Source organism: Neodiprion pinetum, chromosome 6, assembly GCF_021155775.2.
Source record: "Neodiprion pinetum isolate iyNeoPine1 chromosome 6, iyNeoPine1.2, whole genome shotgun sequence".
NCBI lineage: Eukaryota > Metazoa > Arthropoda > Insecta > Hymenoptera > Diprionidae > Neodiprion > Neodiprion pinetum.
In genome coordinates this window covers 21,499,465-21,519,540 of record NC_060237.1, presented here as the reverse complement: position 1 = coordinate 21,519,540, position 20,076 = coordinate 21,499,465, and the positions used below count along the sequence as shown (strand labels likewise).

At 39.5% G+C, this 20,076-nt stretch overlaps 2 protein-coding genes across 4 annotated transcripts in view; both read left to right on the top strand.

Moving 5' to 3' along the window:
- Positions 1-10,085, top strand: part of sli (slit guidance ligand) — a 215,823-nt gene extending 205,738 nt beyond the window's left edge. For 2 of the 3 annotated variants that reach the window (XM_069136848.1, XM_046631280.1), the window contains exons 6-31: positions 129-200; positions 348-561; positions 636-799; positions 892-963; positions 1,053-1,124; positions 1,217-1,288; positions 1,379-1,522; positions 1,627-1,790; positions 3,064-3,214; positions 3,391-3,537; positions 3,632-3,703; positions 3,790-3,861; positions 3,953-4,116; positions 4,207-4,408; positions 4,485-4,556; positions 4,651-4,722; positions 4,849-4,920; positions 4,993-5,156; positions 5,461-5,680; positions 6,146-6,455; positions 6,563-6,776; positions 6,870-7,331; positions 7,404-7,589; positions 7,706-7,855; positions 8,047-8,186; positions 8,389-10,085. In XM_069136848.1, coding sequence (XP_068992949.1) covers positions 129-200; positions 348-561; positions 636-799; positions 892-963; positions 1,053-1,124; positions 1,217-1,288; positions 1,379-1,522; positions 1,627-1,790; positions 3,064-3,214; positions 3,391-3,537; positions 3,632-3,703; positions 3,790-3,861; positions 3,953-4,116; positions 4,207-4,408; positions 4,485-4,556; positions 4,651-4,722; positions 4,849-4,920; positions 4,993-5,156; positions 5,461-5,680; positions 6,146-6,455; positions 6,563-6,776; positions 6,870-7,331; positions 7,404-7,589; positions 7,706-7,855; positions 8,047-8,186; positions 8,389-8,475 — 3,931 coding nt within the window. In that variant the 3' untranslated portion in view covers positions 8,476-10,085. The remainder of the gene's footprint in view (positions 1-128; positions 201-347; positions 562-635; positions 800-891; positions 964-1,052; positions 1,125-1,216; positions 1,289-1,378; positions 1,523-1,626; positions 1,791-3,063; positions 3,215-3,390; positions 3,538-3,631; positions 3,704-3,789; positions 3,862-3,952; positions 4,117-4,206; positions 4,409-4,484; positions 4,557-4,650; positions 4,723-4,848; positions 4,921-4,992; positions 5,157-5,460; positions 5,681-6,145; positions 6,456-6,562; positions 6,777-6,869; positions 7,332-7,403; positions 7,590-7,705; positions 7,856-8,046; positions 8,187-8,388) is intronic. The other variant, XM_046631281.1, reaches the window with a different exon arrangement.
- A 2,438-nt stretch (positions 10,086-12,523) lies between these two features.
- Positions 12,524-16,102, top strand: LOC138191090 (uncharacterized). Its single transcript, XM_069136989.1, has 6 exons — positions 12,524-13,222; positions 13,491-13,614; positions 13,855-13,979; positions 14,219-14,320; positions 14,561-14,624; positions 15,041-16,102. The coding sequence occupies exons 3-6, from the start codon at positions 13,888-13,890 to the stop codon at positions 15,206-15,208; spliced, it is 426 nt and encodes a 141-aa protein (XP_068993090.1). The 5' UTR covers positions 12,524-13,222; positions 13,491-13,614; positions 13,855-13,887; the 3' UTR covers positions 15,209-16,102.
- The last annotated feature ends 3,974 nt before the right edge of the window (positions 16,103-20,076 follow it).

Here is a 20,076-nt window from a genome sequence, read left to right as displayed (position 1 = left end):
CGGGACCCGGTAACGCAGAAAGCATGGGTTCAAGGAACCAACAAGGATTTACCGATAATTTTTATTCACCTGTAGGGGAAAAGGTTGTCTGTAAAACTCGTCGTTACAGCTTCTTTCGCATTTTCCAGGCTTCTGGATAACAACGTGCTGACCTGTATCGACGAGGCGTCCATTAGAGAACTTAAGGACTTAGAAATACTGTAAGTACATTGAAAAGTTGGCTCGAGTTTGCCAGACTTAGAGAATGAAAATGGATGGTTGAACCAGATTCTTCGGTTATGAACGTTGACGGTATAAATTTGAGAGCAACCGTAATCATAGCCAAACGATTAACTTCCCCTTTTCAGAACGTTGAACAACAACAAACTGGTGACCCTCGGTAAAGAAATGCTGTCGGGATTGAGTCGACTGCGAACATTGCGCCTCGGGGAAAATTCTTTAGCCTGTGATTGTCATCTGGCCTGGATGGCCAGACACTTGCGAAACTACCCTCGCCTGGGTCAACACACCCGCTGTGCGAGTCCTGCGAATTTAAAGGGGCACAGCCTGGCTGACCTGCAGGTAAATTGATCGCAATTTAAAATTGTCGAGGCAGAGTACGTGATTTTTGGCAATAAAATTTCATTCGTACTTAGGAACACGAGTTCAAGTGTCCGGGGTTGGTGGAACGCGCCAATTCGGAATGCAGCGCCGAACCTCAGTGCCCACATCCCTGTGGATGTTCCAACGGTATAGTTGACTGCAGGGAAAAATCTCTTACCAAAGTTCCCACTCATTTGCCCGAGGACACTACCGAATTGTGAGTTAAATTTCGAGGTATTACCTTAAAATTGGCGCTAGTTCGATCCGGACTGTTTTCACATACAATGTTGCCTTTTCTTCTACTTTCAGACGTCTGGAACAAAACGACATCACGGAGATACCGTCTAAGGCCTTCTCACCGTACAGAAAATTGATACGAATGTGAGAATTGATTCTGTCGATTTTTTTTCCTTTTCTCACATCCTACAATTCAACCAGTCGTAAAATAATGTTACTCTTCATTCTTGCAGTGACTTGAGCAACAATAAAATTAGGAAACTGGCCGCAGACGCATTCCATGGATTGAAGGCACTTGAGTCGCTGTGAGTATGGTTTATAGATTCATATCTCTCTCCTTTTCAATTCAATCACCAATGGAGTCGTTTGATTTAATCTACGTACATCACGATTCCAGGGTTCTTTACGGCAACAAGATATCCGAGCTTCCGGGAGGACTGTTTCAAGGACTGACAAATCTGCAGCTCCTGTAAGTCTAAAAATACGAAATGTACGCAAGGAACCGATCATACCTGAAACCTTATGAGACTGTAGCCATAATCTTGCTGATTTCCTAAAGGTTGCTCAACTCGAACGAGATATCCTGCATCCGAACGGACCTTTTCAAGGATTTGACGAGCCTGACCTTGCTGTCCTTGTATTCGAACAAGATAAAGTCCCTGGCAAATGGAACGTTTGCGAACCTAAAAAGCTTCAAGACACTGTCAGTATATCGAATATGCTTCTCATTTCTCATTGCCGCATGTTGTCGTAGACTCACGCCGTGCATTCAGAATGATTAGATTAACACGCGAATTAATCCCCCAGACATCTGGCTCGCAACCCAATCATCTGTGACTGTAATTTGCGCTGGTTAAACATCTACCTCCAAGCTCATCCCGTCGAGACGTCGGGGGCGAGGTGCGAGGCACCCAAGCGAATATACCGTCGCAAAATTGATGCCTTGCGCGACGACAAGTTCAAATGTAAGGGTAAGCACGAATCAAATTTCAATCTCTCTTCTTACTTCGACAGGGTGACTCAGGTTGGTACCTCCTTCGCACTGTGCACCAACAGCTTGTGGCATGCTCGATGTAATCTGATCATTCTTTCACCAGCCACATTTGCGTGTTCTGAGAAATTCGTTCATTTGATGACTAAGTTGACTTGCGATCAATGGCCAAAGCTCCTCGAACGTAAATAAAAGTATTCGTCAACGGCGATCGAGGATATCGATTTTTCTCAGAATCGGCAATACTCACCTTACATTACCTTTTCACGATATAGGTATAGGTATAGTTATAAGGCGAGGCACGTGTCTTTGCGTGAGCATAGTCTGCGTATAACTGCTATCATGAATTGAACTCGAAATTCGAATTGAATTTTCATTTTAAAATTATCTCGACTAATCATCATTTACTATAATTTGGTATTATTCATGATTAATATACGATTGACAAATGAAATCATCGATATGCATGACGTCGTACAGTTTGAAAGTAAAATAATTGAAACGTGCCTCGCGTTAGATGAAAAAACAGACAACAGTAATATCCACTTGCTACAAAATTCTCAAAAGTAGTCCGAGAGCCAAGTTCTGAATTCTATAAAATAAGTAAGAATTCTATAAATGTGCGGAACTTTCAAGGTAAAGTTGCATGTAACACAGCATGAAAGACTATTTCATCAAATTCATAGTTTCAATTGTCATTATCAACTACAAAATTGTCTTGAAAAAATAATAACACAGAAGAAGAAAGAAATCAATTCTGTCCTACTGGTAGGCTATAACTCGATAATCTGATGTAAATATATCTTAACAGATTGTGTAGTAATATTTAATTATACACGTCACTTAGATCAGGGAATTTTTCTAATTCTTGAAAGTATTATACAACTGCAGTGGTTCGTGTTTCTTGAAATTTTGCAAAGATCAATAAAATAATACAAGTTGAAGTTAATTGACTTATTGTTAACTAGACTTCATAATTATGAACAACAGGCCAAAATTTTCGAAAACCAATTTCAATGTGCGGAGAAAATTAAAATGTCGTTGTTAACTGTAGAGTTTTCAAAGCAAAATTGTGTCGACAATCACCCTTCATCATAAACGGCGTTACATTTCATAATCATAACATCGCTCATGTAGCTTCGTCTCCCATTTATCGAGTCGTACATCGCAAATGATCTGGTACATACTGCAAGGAGTAGCGCAGGCAATTTCAATTGAATTTTGCATTATGGTATACATAATGTCGTTAACAGGTGACGAAGAACTCCTGACAAAACGAGCTGGTGAATGCGTCTTACCAGGTTCTTGTCCCTCACCCTGTACATGTAACGGGGCTACAGTCGATTGCTCCGATAAGAAGCTCACAACGATTCCAAAGGATATCCCTATTTACACTTCCACTTTGTGAGTATTTTTTAAAATTTCGAAAAATCGGCCGTTCGTGATATTATGTACCGCAGGTTCATGTACACGATTGTTTAAATACCTCATTAACGAAAGTTAACGATTTCGCCGTGACCTTGATGACAGAACTGATTTGTCCATTTTAAATACTAAACACGATTGTTACCGCCGCACAGGTTACTTGGGAACAATGATTTGGATAAAATCAAGGCGGACGGAATTTTCGAGAAATTACCAGAGCTGCAGCATTTGGATTTGAGGAGAAACAAAATATCCCGTATCGAAGCTTCGGCCTTCAAAGGGTCTAACAAACTTACAGATTTGTGAGTATAACATGTCATGTTCGACGCGAAGAAATTTGTGACTTGCATCTCGCCAATCGCAGCCTTGGAGTAATGACGTTTCACATTATTTCAGGCTGCTGTCCGAAAACAGATTGAGAGAAGTTCACAACAAGATGTTCACCGGTCTGAGCAATTTGAAAACACTGTGAGTGCAACAAAACTACAGATCTTCTTTGATGAGGAGTTTAAGAGATAATTTATCTAACAGACTCTCCGAATTTATTATTACAGAAATCTTCACGGAAATGCGATCACTTGCGTGATGCCCGGATCGTTTGACAGCTTAGTACGCGTTCATACGATGTGAGTTCTCAAGATTGCCCTTTTCCTCACTTAACTGTCAGAAAGGCAAGAGCCTTCAGGTCGTCAAATTTTAAAAATTTTTTTCCTTCAGTGACCTTCAAGGAAATCCCCTGTCGTGCAATTGCCACTTATCGTGGTTTGCCGAATGGCTCAGAGGGCGAGATCTTCAGGGCATAACCGGCCGGTGTCACGATCCTCCAAGATTGAAAGACGCGATCATCAAGGACATACCTCAACACGAGTTCAAGTGCAACAGTAAGTCGGCGTTTCTTTAGACTCTTCGTTTCGCTACTGATAAATACTGAATTAACCGACGACCTGCAATGGCTGTTTCTTGTTCCACAGGTGACAGCATCGGGTGCCTTGGCGATGAATATTGCCCCCCTCAATGCCACTGCGCTGGATCAGTTGTCAGATGTTCGAGATCACATTTGACCGAAATACCACGTGGAATTCCACCGGAAACTACCGAACTTTACTTGGATGTGAACGACATTAAGACCATTCAAATTGAAAGGCTGAACCATCTCAGAGCGCTGACAAGGCTGTGAGTATACTTGTGAAGTTGACAATAAGGACTAAATCTCGCGATTCATTCGACTTTTTACTTCTCTTTCCCACAGAGACCTGAGCAACAATCAAATAGGCATGTTATCCAACGACACGTTCAGGAATCTGACGAAACTTTCAACGCTGTGAGTTTAATCAAATGCTTCTTTGTATGTACCAATTGTAAATTACAGTTTGGCACCATTTTCTCAACTCTTGTCATTCGTTGTGATGTTACAGAATCATAAGTTACAACAAACTGCAGTGTGTGCAGCGCAACGCTCTTGCAGGACTTAAATCCCTCCGAATAATGTAAATTGTTCTGTTTCTCGTCTTCTTTTTCTCAAATATGCAATGTGCATTATTGACGATATAATTATTACTGTTGTCAAAGATACATGTCATAGAAGATATTGAAAATAAGTTAATGCCTTTCAGCTCTCTCCACGGTAACGATATCTCGCTTATTTCCGAGGGAGCCTTCGAGGATTTAAAGTCCATCACCCACCTGTGAGCATCCTTGTCTTTCCACACGCTTTTTAAACAATATTCAGATCCCAATCCATTTTGATACTTTTTTAGGGCACTTGGGTCAAATCCACTCTACTGCGACTGCAGCATGAGATGGTTAGCCGATTGGGTGAAAAAGGATTACGTCGAGCCGGGTATCGCTCGATGCATGGATCCACCCAGTATGAAAGATAAATTGCTTCTGTCAACACCAGCATCCGCCTTCCAATGTAAAAGTAAGTATTATATAAAGATATCACTAATGATTTAGGGGATAGAGTTGAAATTGGGGCTAAAAAAAACGTGCTTGTACTTGAATTTAACGATCGCAACTCGGGAGGGGGGGATTGAATCTTCCAATACGATTGTACCCATCAGAGATTCTGAGAAAATATTTAGCGATAGCTGAAGTATCTTACCAAATATCGAAGTAGTCCACATTCCATTCCATTTTCTAAATCTGTAATATTGTTTATTTTGGCCCGCCTTTTAGAATGGCACTCAAATTGCTCATTAATTTTAGACTTATCTTCTGTGCAGCAAAACAGCAGCCAGCCGAGGTCCTGGCCAAGTGCGACATGTGCTACACGGCCCCTTGTCAGAACGGAGGTTTCTGCGAAACGCTACCCGATAGAGAATTTCGTTGTAAGTGCGCACCAGGATATCACGGGGACAGGTGTCAGTATAAAATTGACGCGTGCTATGGAAATCCTTGCCGGAACTCCGGAACTTGCAAAGTACTGGAGGAAGGAAGATTCAGGTAACTATGTCCATGGTGATTCTATTCTTAAGTAGTTTGTGCCAGGGTAAACGTAAGGATTGTACGTAGGACAATATTCTGTTACATGTATACTGCCGCTGTCTTCCTCTAACAGTGTTAGTTTATCATTTTTCTCTACTTCTACGATTTACCGTGTGAAACGCCTATCAGTATCTTTACACGTAGCATCCCCAATTTTTGTTCGAACCTTTTCTTGTTCTCACAAATCGGTGGAGGACGTACGATTGTTACTCTATAGGTAAATTTATCGAATGGAATCCGAAGACATAGAACTCGTAATACGTAGAACTTGGTCCGTAGCTGGTAGGTAGCTGGTAGATCTTTTTGGGTAGCCCATTAGGTTTGAGTTTGAAATTAGAGGACGAGGTTTTGGTTGGTAGCGGATCACCCGCGATCCAATTTTGGGCTCAATGTCTTGATTGACGTTCAGTCAATGTGTGACAGTTGCGACTGCACCTCCGGTTACGGGGGCCTCAGATGTGAGAACAACATCGACGACTGCGTGGGAAACAAATGTTCGAACAACTCGACCTGCGTGGACCTGGTTCAGGCCTACAGATGCCAATGCACCGCGGGCTTCATGGGAGAATACTGTCAAGAGAAAATTCCATTCTGCACAAAAGGACACGACCCCTGTGAGAACGGAGGTCGATGCGTCGACCACCAAACCCACTACAGCTGCGAGTGCCCACTCGGATTCTCGGGCTTTAACTGCTCAAACAATCTGGATGATTGCGCTAATCATCTGTGCCAGGTACGATACACTCAGATATTCACCTGCATTATACGTTTAATGATTCGTGTACACTCGGACAGTAGCGCCGTCGCTATACGTATCGTCACGGTGAAACCTTCTTTCAGAATGGTGCAACCTGCATCGACGGCATAAACAATTACGAATGTAAGTGCGCGGGGGAGTTTGAAGGGAGGTATTGCGAAGTGGCGCCGGCAATCGCCATGCTCTATCCTCAAACGAGTCCTTGTGCTCATCACGATTGCCTTCACGGTGTCTGTTTTCAACCCTCCCCTGCCTCCACCGCGGACTACCTCTGCCAGTGCCATCCCGGTTATACTGGTAAGGATACCCATTGATACCCGAACAACTCACCGTGTTTTAGTGTTTCATTTGCTGCGATGCAAAATTAATGCTTCTCCCCCCCTTAACCAGGAAAACGATGCGAGTACCTGACAAGTCTGAGCTTTGTGGATAACAGCTCGCTGGTCGAGCTTGAGCCACTTCGCACAAGGCCTGAAGCCAACGTGACCATAGTGTTCACCACGACTAACGAGAATGGAGTTCTGCTTTACGACGGACAGAATGGGGAACACATTGCTGTTGAATTGTACAACGGCCGTGTCAGAGTGTCATACGATGTCGGTAACTACCCGACCTCAACAATGTACAGCTACGAAATGGTGTCTGATGGAAAACCGCACAAGGCCGAGTTGTTGGCTATTAAAAAGAACTTTACTATGAGCGTCGACAGCGGAACTGCCAGGAGCATCATCAACGAGGGACCAAGGGACTATCTCAAGCTGACCACGTCCATGTTCATTGGTGGTGTTCCTCCAGAGACTGCCGGCGTCGCATTCACCGAGTTCCATTTGAGAAACACGACTAGTTTCCAAGGTAATTTCTTATTCAGGTTTTCAATTCCCACAACGAATTGTCACGTTTAATCATTCTCCGCGTCTTCTTTAGGCTGTATATCGGAAATGTGGATCAACCACAAACTCGTTGACTTTAGCAACGCAGTAAAGATAAACAAGGTTACACCAGGCTGCATTTCTGGCGAAGAAGAGGCTGATGAGGCGAGTAGCACCGATACTAGAGACATCATCAGTAGTAGCGAAGAGACTAACGAACAAATTAGTCGCGAGCATTCTGGTAAATAAATCTAGCTATCACAATATTTATCCACATCGGAGTTGAGCCAATAATTTATCGAATACAACCTCACGCCGGTTGTACGGAAAAGCTCTCATTTCAACTCATGTTCACAGACATAGCCGTATCAGCACCAGGCACAGGAGTGAGCGATCTATGCGCAGGACACGAGTGTAAAAAGGGATCGCAGTGTGTTCCAAATCCGTTTTTAAACGGATACACTTGCAAATGCCAAGCAGGGTGGCAGGGATTATTTTGCGAAAAAGGTAGAGCAACCATAAGATCTCGCATGACAGTATCTTACTAAAACGGCACTAACGTACATGCCGTCATAAATATCGTATCATTATTCTTCACGTGTTCATTCGCGTACTAGGCGTTGGAAAATGACGGTTCAATGAGAGATTGTAAACATACTTAGGAGCATGACAAATTACAATTTTTGCCATGTTTACAGCACCAACATGTCGCAAAGAACACACTCGAGAATATTACAGCGAAAATGGATGTCGCAGCCGACGGCCGGTAAAATTAGCCAAGTGTTGGGGAAGCTGCGGCAACTCCTGCTGCCGACCGCGTAAAACCAAGAGACGCAAGGTGAATATATATATATCTATTTTATTGATATGGAATACTGCATGGGTTGGAGAAAAAAAAAACATGACTTCAAGAACATTTATTGAAGGAATCATCGCAGAAAACGCTTCGGAAGATTGACTCAGATGCAGTTCCTGTTTTGAATATCGAAATATAAACGCTTTCTGAATTATCATTTAATTGGATCTGATTGTGATTTCAGGTCCGTCTAATTTGCACTGATGGTACACGGTACACGAAGGACGTGGACCTAGTGCGCAAGTGTGCATGCACACGGAAGTGCTACTAGGCACAACGCACATCTCACGCACTAATATTGACCACTTAAATACAAAAAAGGTACACAATGCAACCTCTGACTCCAAGTTTGAAAGCAAATAGCTACAGCAACCAAGATAATTAATAATAAATAAATCAATAAAGTGAATCAGTGAAGAAGTGCGGGGTACACTAGATGGACACACAGCTGGCTCAGTGTGATAATATGTATTATTGAATATATTATACGCATAAACTATATACGTACTGTATTAAATTTTGGGTGTAATAAGTAACGAACACGTGGACTAATTTAAAAGGTAAAAGAAAAATAAATAAATAAATAAACAGGAACAGAAGAAGAACAAACTTGATCTGTTTTGACAGATATACAGGTATATACATAGTATTTCAAATTATATATAAAATTAACGCATGTACACGTAGAAACTGTGTGCGTAACGAAATGTAATTGTAATTCCCACGAAATATCCCTCATACGCAAACGATCAGTTCTCTCACGATGATGTTGCAATGTATACTGCATGGCAGACTGTAAAGTGTCGACAAATTTGAAATTCTTCTTGATTTTTAAATTATTATAGGAATTACGTTCCCAAGATTTTTAATTCTCATATTATACATAGATATTATACAAATATAAAATATAAATGCTGCGTTGGGCGTAAATAATAATCGAATAGACAATTTTTGATAAGATTTCATCAATATTTATATTATATACAATAGCTCGTACGGTTATTACGTAGTTGTGCTAAATGAAAAAAATTAATTTATAGACCAGTGGCAGAGCTGGCTATATAATATCGAGGTGTTTGTAAACAAGTATATTTTATCTATTTGAAACTATAGTATCGGAGTAAGAAAATAATAATTATGATAATCAGTGGTATATATGTAATTAATTTACGTACAACAGTTCTTACACACGGACACATCCTCTTCAAAGATCAGTATACCTATAAAATAATAAACATGTTATGTAAATTAAAAGTCCGTAAGACCGCGTGACGCCAAATTTTATACATTGTATTACACGCAAGTATATAATTAAAGTATTTATTTCAAATTTAAACACTGCAAACATTTTTTTCTGTAGCACTCGAAATCGTAACAAATAGTCTAAAGACTGAAACGCTATGATTCTCGAAAAAAATTAATGTCTGTTCGTATATCTTTACATCATGAATCAAAATTGGATCTTCGGAACAAATTAATGACAAAGTGAAAAATATATATATACATATATAAATATGAATATAAGAGACTCGATCTTCTGCTAGCGAAATACTTTATCAATTATACCGGTGAATATTAAGCCACCAAGCAAAGAAAAATTTTATAGGCGAATGATCTTTTCTAATGTGCAGTTTTATAGGACTGGAAATTATTTTTGAAAGGGCAGAAGTTTGTCGTTCTTCACTTTGGTTTTTCCTCAATACTTAGTACATGTATTAGTAGTTGATGAAGCATTTTGATAGCGATAAGATATCCCTTGTAATTATACTATGCTGTAACTTGTAAGGTATGAATAATTTTCATGGCTTGCCATTCCATTGCATATATTTATACATGATATTTTAGAATTTCAATTACTGTAATAAAAGAACTGATAATTAATTTACAAACCCTTTTCTTCACACTTGCATAGAACTGGAAACATAACGATTAAGATAAACGTTGAATATTTAATTACGAAAGCCACTGCCAATATTTTTCGAGATCGACTTAAAACGGAAATGGCTTTTTCTCGATCAACCTTGCTCGGTTTTCTCGACAATTAATGCTTGCATGTGTGAGCTTAATCGTTACGCTGATCGAGCCCAATCCTACAGTTTCACTGAGTACGCATCAGAATGCACCTTAAAAATCCTTTTAATGGCAAGTCATTCAGCGGTATAACAATACAGACAGAAAAATTCCGATTTCCTATTGTAACGAAACATGCCTATATTATACATTTATATTTGTAATTACTGAAGATCTCGAACTCAGTTGTGAAATATAATATTATTATTTCATGAAATTATTAGCTACGTAAGCACATAATCTGTCTACAATTAATGTACCGTGAATGATACATCCAGATTGAGAACTTAAGAACAATATAACTAACAATAATATAACAAGCAACAATAATAAGCTTAATGATAATAATGATAGAAATAACAACCTACTCGTCATATTATTATTATCAAAAACGGAAGCAAATATATATATATATATATTATTTATTTTCTATTGAAAAAAACGTCACGTTAGATATAATAGATAGTCGTATGATAGTTGATGCAGATAGGTCTTACATTAGATATTACTGACTGGTAGGACCCAAATTTTGACCAATCTACAAATGGAGTTACGAATTAAATTTAGTTTCAAAATGAATAAATGTGAATACTACGTTTTATGACAGTGAATGCTCTTCAACACATGCATTTGTCTTTCGCAGACAATGATTAGCCTGACCTAAGAGTGTGGAGTAAAAACCAGATTCAGGAACTGCAGTAAAATACGGACTGAGACATGAACATGAAACTGCAACTGTGTGTAAGCCTTCACAAAAAACAACCCCCAAATTTTTTCTTACGGGAAATAAGTATTATGTACGAGTTGACGGTGCGGATTTACACCCAAGTTGAGGTTTTTTGTGTGAGGTAAGCTTATGGTACAGCGATGTGTGACTGGAGGACATGGCTTCTCTCTTCAGAAGCATGAGCGAAATGCTTGCATGAATATAATAGCGAAGACGGTGTAAGTGATATGAGAGTCTAGATGTAATATTTACGATTTTCTTTCGTAAAAAAATGCCATTTTTAACTGTGAGGGAAATTTTGAGACTCCATAATCATTATTTACTTGGATTCTTCATCTGAAGATTCAGTTTGCTATCGTAAGTCGCGGATCCTTTGGTAACTCATCGATCTAGACTTAAGATTGAACATCTCCGACAAAGTTCTACCAACTACTACGGGATAACCTAGCAAGTATGGAGATATTTTCGTTGCTTACAGCGACTCTGAACTGAAAACAATCGTTTCCTCTATCAAGAATACGTCGAAATGGGGAATCAAATGATTTATTCCAGCACTTTTCAAAATCGCGAAAATTTTCGCCAAAAATGCAAAAGGGTTTGATGGTTTGATGGTTTTATTATCATCTTTCCCATAACAATAATGGGAAACATCAATACAAAAGTGTACAAAGTTATGCTGTATACAAAGTCTGAAATCCAAAACCAAGACCTAGGAGAACTTGAGTTGGTACAAAGTAAGTACGTAAGACTACTTGTCAACTGCGACTTAGAAATGTCGATCAGCTCGATCATCCCCGTGAGAAGAAGCTCGACCTCGTCCGCCGCCAACCGCTGTCAACCACCTCCGACCACCACCGACCACCTTCGTCCGCCTCGTCCACCTCGACCCCCTCCTCGTTCTGCTCCGCCGCCGCTCCGTCGTCGTCCTCATCGTCCTCGTCCTCCTCGACCGACTCCGATCACGGCCAACCACGTCCAGACACCTCCTATCACCTCTTACCATCTCCAACCACCTTCTGCCACCCCCTACCACCTCGTACCAGCGTCTACCGCCGCCTACCAGTTCCGAACACCGCCAGCCACCTCCGACCACCTACGTCCACTTTGTCCTCTTCGTCCCACTGCTGCGCCATGTACGAGTACTATTCATAATTATTCCAACAACTTTCCGTTTGCTCTCTCGATCTTGAATTTTCGTTGGCATACAATCGAAACGCTGTTTTAGCTAGTCGTGAGTAAAGTATCTACGTTGGGTAGAGAAACAGAATTGTTTTTCGAAAAGTGTTCGTATGGAATAAAATTCGGATAAACTGTAATATATAACGGATGCGCTAATTTGGATCGAGATTGGATGGATGATTCGTATATGAGACAGTAATTAACGCAGTGTCCTAATTTAAAGCCGAAGAAGGTGATTGACGGCAATTTTTTTTTTTTTTTGATACGGAGAGACAGAATAAAGCACCTTAATCCTTCGAGTACATTTTACCACATATTTAAAATGTACGAGCAAGAATTTTTATCACCCAAGTGTCGCAGAACGGCAGCGTGATTAGCTGACCCGTTACCTGAAGAATCCTTGTTCAACGGCTGACCATCGAAGGGCCTAGTCGCTTGAGTCTGGACAGGCAGAAAAGATGATGTGCGTATTTCTTGTATGAAATGTGAAAACTAAAATCATTATACATCATATGATATCATCATACGTCATACATCGTACATCGTCATACATAGTATTGAAGTTCGAAACCAAAGTTTGGATGCTCGGATGTTCAGAAAATGACGTCACCCAAATATTTTTTTCCCTCGACGTTATCGATCTATAGCAATCGTCGACCGCCAAAATTTCTCAGTCTAGTGACAACCGCGCAGTAGAGCGGACGGATGAGAATCGCGCTCCGCAGATTTCGAGTACCGGGTTCTCTACCTCCTCGATCCTGCGCTCCGGGTCCGCTACCACGTGGAACTAGACTTCCAGGACAAGCGCTCCGTAGCTCATTTGATAGTATTTTCTGATGATCTTTTTGATAAAATGTGTCAATATAAAAATTATATTAATCCTCACACGATATTTTTGATCCGTTTTAATACTGTAAATATTTATTAGTATTCGAGGTATAACTTGAGGTTGTTAGCGGTGGTCGTTGGAGGTGGTTAGGGGTGGTAGCGGGTGACCAAGGTGGACAAGGAGGAGGACGAGGAGGACGAAGATTTGTGCACGGTGAGTACCAGATCTTTATATTATTTAATGGCAATTGTAATTGTATTTTATCTGAAATATTTTAAACTTGTCATGTTTACGATAAATTATTTCGAACCACTTTCCGCGAAAACCCAAATTCAGTAGCTATCAATGCGCTAATGAGATTTCTATAATTTATTATAATTTTCTTATAATCTTCTTGGTGAAATGTGTCGATGAAAAACTTATATGAATCCTGAAACAATATTTTCGATGTGATCTAATATTTACTGAAAATATTTATTAGGAATCGAGGTATAACCCGCGGAGGTAAGCGGTGGTCGTTGGAGTCGGTTGGCGGTGGTTGGAGGTGGTCGGAGGTGGACGAGGAGGAGGACGAGGAAGACGAGGAGAACGAGGATTTGTGCTCGGTGAGTAAAACGTTTTTGTAATGTTTGATGGTAATTGTAATTATATTTCATCTAAAATATTTCTAACTTGTCATGTTTACAATAAATTATTTCAATTCATTATTCGCGCAAGCACATATTCAGTAGCTATAAATGCGATAGTAAAATTTATTATATTATCAATTAATTAAATAATTATATTAATCCTTACATAATATTTTTGATATATTCTTATACTGAGAATATTTATTACTATTCCAGGTATAACCCGAGGTGGTTATCGGTGGTTGTTGGATGTGGTTGGCGGTGGTTGAAGGTGGTCGGAGGTCGACGAGGAGGAGGACGAGGAAGACTAGGAGAAGAAGGTGGCTGAGGATTTGTGCTCGGTGGGTAAAATACTTTTATAATATTTGATGGCAATTGAAATTATGTTTTATCTAAAATATTTCAAACTTGTCATGTTTACATTAAATTATTTCGATTCATTTTTCCGCAAGCACATATTCAGTAGCTATCAATGCGCTAATAAAATTTATTATATTATTAATTAATTAATTAATTACATTAATCCTTACACAATATTTTTGATTTGTTCTTATACTGAAATAATTTATTACTATTCCAGGTATAATCCGAGGTGGTTGGCGATGGTTGGAGGTGGTCGGAGGTCGACGAGGAGGAGGACGAGGAAGACTAGGAGAAGAAGGTGGCTGAGGATTTGTGCTCGGTGAGTAAAACACTTTTATAATATTTGATGGCAATTGTAATTATATTTCATCTAAAATATTTCAAACTTGTCATGTTTACATTAAATTATTTAAATTCATTTTTCGCGCAAGCACAAATTCGGTAGATATAAATGCGCTAATAAAATTTATTATATTATTAATTAATTAATTAATTATATTAATCCTTACACAATATTTTTAATGTGTTCCTATACTGAGAATATTTATTACTATTCCAGGTATAACCCGAGGTGGTTGGAGGTGGTCGAGCTGGACGAGGTGGAGGACGAGGATTCGTGCTCGGTGAGTTTAACATTTTTACAATATTTGACGAAGTAGAATCAGCATCAGGAGTAGGATCAGGGGAAGATGTAGAAATAGGAGTAGAAGTAGGAGTAGTGGTAGGAATAGGACTCGGAGTAGGAATATGAGTAGAAGTAGGAATAGTAGGAGTTAGAGTGGGATTAGGAGTAGGAGTAGGAGTAGGAGCAGAAGTAGGTAGGGCGGGGTGGGACGTGAGAGGGGCGGGAAGGGGCGGGAAGGGGATATTGTCATATCAAGTTATCAGTAATAAGCAATTGCGGGTAAAATATTAGCTTACTTTTGTAAGTATTTATGAATATAGCCTCTATGAATATTCATTGTTGGTATATAAGTTCTGGCAACGTACCTACTTTCTGTAAGAGATGTTGAAGATTTTCAACATAATTATGTTTCAGTTCTGTGCCCCACCTAGTGATCCACTAGTACATATCCTCCGACGTGACATCGCTGTGCTACGTATAAAGAAGAAAAGATTTATTAAGATGCAGATTGCTCCTCTCTTCTTGCCATTGTGCTTTCAGCCGTTGTTGTGGTGTGTGTTTAAAATTAAGGACAGTATATAATATAGAATAACAGGTACAGCTACGAATATAGCACTACAATAAATCTTATAGAAATGAGCTCTCATTGAGATTTCTCTGTATTTATAACTCGACGCGAGAAGGCAAAAATCAATGTAATGCCATCTGTAAGGTAATTGGACTCGTATTTGCACTACGAGAACTCGTTGGGCATTTTGCGGTGAAGTTTGAAAAATTGTTGTACAAGAAATTAAATAACTATAAAAATGGATAAAAAATATTATCTCTAATTGTGAATGTAGCTAATACAGCTCTAACCGTATATTGATTATGTTACTGATCTGTTGTGACAAGATCGGAATTAGATAAGCTCTCTAAATACTCTTTTCTAGACTATTAATTTATATCATGTACATGTAAATGTATATGTCTTTAGTTTATACAATCACTGCACTAGGATTACCCTTGCCACGTTTTATGGTGCGCTTGTGTAATTTGTATATTATTAACCTTACGTTTTACTCTATTTGCGACAAGTTGTGAGTGTTTCTAAGTTCTTGGCAATTATTATATATACAGAGATATATAATCTATATACCATATATATTATACTATATACAGAGAGGTATACACAGAGGTTTTAGTATATTCACATACGGATTTCTGTGTATAGGTATACTTGAACTAAAATATCCTTATCTCTAATACGGAGTTCTTCGTAATTCGCATTTGTTCTTGTAACCCAATGTCCTACATACGATGGCAAAAATCTAGATCCAACTTAACTGAGTCCCAAAACCCTGTTGACGTAAAAGCAGCTATTTGATAGAAATTATAGTTTATAGTTTACACAGCCCATTGCATGATATTCATTATAAATACATATGTTTCAATGTATTTAGAAATAATTTATGAAATGTACAGAGGTCATGTGCAAATAATAAATGAATTCGACCGCAGTTTGATGTATTCATTGGAGCTTTAACAATAAATTTAAGCTTTGTTACTTCTCTTATTTTATTATGGATAATCAAAAACATTTCCGACTATTCGTGCTGTGGAAGCATGGGGATTAAACCAAATGTAGCAAAAGATTAGAAACAGTGTATGTAGAGTACGGGTATTTTTCTAATAATGCAAACACGTGCCGCTAGCTTAGTTTTGACACATCTAGAATACCACGCCTTGCGAATTAGCTTTCCAGACGGAGATGAATGATGAATTTTAAGGACTGCATTATCGTTGTTGAATACTCTATGCCTCATGGGAAACGAAAATCTGTAACGATAAAATTGATGCACCGGATCATCGTCGACTTTAACTTATAAAATGTCCTACCATTTTCGAACACCTCCTACCTCCCCCTGCCACCTCCGACCATCAATGGCCACTTTCGACCACCCCCTATCACCTTCTGCCAGCGCCGACCACCTCCAACCATCCTATTTACCTATATTACTGGATTAGCTATGATATGAAAAGAGAAGAATTATTCATTTCGAAATGGGATTCTATTCGACGCGCACTCGATGTATTCCATAACATTAGTATTCATAATTATTCCAACAACTTTTCATTTGCTCTTTCGATCTTGAATTTTCATAGGCATAGAATCGAAGCGCTGTTTTAGCTGGTCGCAAGTGAAGTATCTGCGTTGGGTGGAGGAGCAGAATTTATTTTTCGAAAAGTATTCGGATGGAAAAAAATTCAGAGTAACTGTAATACATCACGGATGCGCTAATTTTGAACGAGATGAAATGGATGCTTCGTATATGAGACAGTATTTAACGCTGCGTAGTGATTTAAAGACCTAAAAAGGTGATAGGGAAAGAAAGAACAAAGCTTCTTAACACTTCGAGTGTATTTTAACACACATTTGAAAGATACGAGCAAAATTTTTCATCATCCAACTGTCGCAGAACGGCAGCGTTATCAGCTGACCCGTTAACTGAAGGATATATCTTCAGTCAACGGCTGACCATCGAAGGGCCTGGCCGCTTGAGTCTGGAATCAGCAGGAGAGATAAAGTGCGTATTTCTTGTATGAAATGTGAAAACTAAAATCATTGTACATCATATCATATCATCATACATCATACATCATACATCGTACATCATACATCATACATCATACATCATACATCATCATACCTAGTATTACAGTTCGAAACCAAAGTTTGAATTTTCGGATGTTCGGAAAGTGACGTCACCAATCTAAAATCGGCTAGCCGAGTTCCTCAGTCTGGTAACAACCGCGCAGTAGAGCGGACCGTTTAGAGTCGCGCTCCGCAAACTTCGAGTACCGGGTTCTCAACCTCTCGGATCCCGCGCTTCGGGTCCGCTACGTATTTCGAGTACAGGGTTCTCAACCTCCCGGATCCCGCGCTTCGGGTCCGCTACGCGGTGAAACTCGACTTCCAGGATAAGCGCTCCGTGGTTCCTGGTTCATGTTTACAATAAATTATTTCAATTCGTTTTTCGCGCAACCCCAAATTCGGTAGCTGTCAGTCCGCTAATAAAATTTCTCGACGTCCAGGATAAGCGCTCCGTGGTTCCTGGTTCATGTTTACAATAAATTATTTCAATTCGTTTTTCGCGCAACCCCAAATTCGGTAGCTGTCAGTCCGCTAATAAAATTTCTCGACTTCCAGGATAAGCGCTCCGTGGTTCCTGGTTCATGTTTACAATAAATTATTTCAATTCGTTTTTCGCGCAACCTCAAATTCGGTACCTGTCAGTCCGCTAATAAAATTTCTCGACTTCCAGGATAAGCGCTCCGTGGTTCCTGGTTCATGTTTACAATAAATTATTTCAATTCGTTTTTCGCGCAACCCCAAATTCGATACCTGTCAGTCCGCTAATAAAATTTCTCGACTTCCAGGATAAGCGCTCCGTGGTTCCTGGTTCATGTTTACAATAAATTATTTCAATTCGTTTTTCGCGCAACCCCAAATTCGGTAGCTGTCAGTCCGCTAATAAAATTTCTCGACGTCCAGGATAAGCGCTCCGTGGTTCCTGGTTCATGTTTACAATAAATTATTTCAATTCGTTTTTCGCGCAACCCCAAATTCGGTAGCTGTCAGTCCGCTAATAAAATTTCTCGACTTCCAGGATAAGCGCTCCGTGGTTCCTGGTTCATGTTTACAATAAATTATTTCAATTCGTTTTTCGCGCAACCCCAAATTCGGTACCTGTCAGTCCGCTAATAAAATTTCTCGACTTCCAGGATAAGCGCTCCGTGGTTCCTGGTTCATGTTTACAATAAATTATTTCAATTCGTTTTTCGCGCAACCTCAAATTCGGTACCTGTCAGTCCGCTAATAAAATTTCTCGACTTCCAGGATAAGCGCTCCGTGGTTCCTGGTTCATGTTTACAATAAATTATTTCAATTCGTTTTTCGCGCAACCCCAAATTCGGTAGCTGTCAGTCCGCTAATAAAATTTCTCGACGTCCAGGATAAGCGCTCCGTGGTTCCTGGTTCATGTTTACAATAAATTATTTCAATTCGTTTTTCGCGCAACCCCAAATTCGGTAGCTGTCAGTCCGCTAATAAAATTTCTCGACTTCCAGGATAAGCGCTCCGTGGTTCCTGGTTCATGTTTACAATAAATTATTTCAATTCGTTTTTCGCGCAACCTCAAATTCGGTACCTGTCAGTCCGCTAATAAAATTTCTCGACTTCCAGGATAAGCGCTCCGTGGTTCCTGGTTCATGTTTACAATAAATTATTTCAATTCGTTTTTCGCGCAACCTCAAATTCGGTACCTGTCAGTCCGCTAATAAAATTTCTCGACTTCCAGGATAAGCGCTCCGTGGTTCCTGGTTCATGTTTACAATAAATTATTTCAATTCGTTTTTCGCGCAACCCCAAATTCGGTAGCTGTCAGTCCGCTAATAAAATTTCTCGACGTCCAGGATAAGCGCTCCGTGGTTCCTGGTTCATGTTTACAATAAATTATTTCAATTCGTTTTTCGCGCAACCTCAAATTCGGTACCTGTCAGTCCGCTAATAAAATTTCTCGACTTCCAGGATAAGCGCTCCGTGGTTCCTGGTTCATGTTTACAATAAATTATTTCAATTCGTTTTTCGCGCAAGCCCAAATTCAGTAGCTGTCGGTGCGCTAATAAAATTTCTATAACTTTACAATCTTCTCATAATCTTTTTGGTAAAATATGTCGATAAAAAAATTATATCAAACCTTACACATTATTTTTGATCAGTTCTCACGCTGAAAATATTTATTAGTATTCGAGGTATAACCTGAGGTGGTTAAAGGTGGTCGGAGGTGGACGAGGAGGAGGACGAGGAGGACGAGGATTTGTGCTGGGTGAGTAAAACACTTTTATAATATTTGATGGCAATTGTAATTATATTTCATCTGAAATATTACAAACTTGTCACGTTTACAATAAATTATTTCAATTCATTTTTCGTGCAAGCACATATCCAGTAGCTATGAATAATCTTATACAATTTCTTATATTATTAATTAATTAATTAATATTTTTATAATATCTGGTGGCAATTGTAATTATATTTCATCTGAAATATTACAAACTTGTCACGTTTACAATAAATTATTTCAATTCATTTTTCGTGCAAGCACATATTCAGTAGCTATGAATAATCTTGTACAATTTATTATATTATTAATTAATTGATTAATTACATCAATTCTTACACAATATTTTTGATGTGTTCCTATACTAAAAATATTCATTACTATTCCAGGTATCACCCGAGGTGGTCGGAGGTGGACGAGGAGGAGGACGAGCTGGACGAGGAGGAGGACCAGGTGGACGAGGAGGAGGACGAGGTGGACGAGGAGGAGGCGGGGTGGGTCGTGGGAGAGGACCTCTCCTCTCCTGAGAGGAGGGGAGGGGGAGGGGGAGGGAAGGGGGAGGGGGAG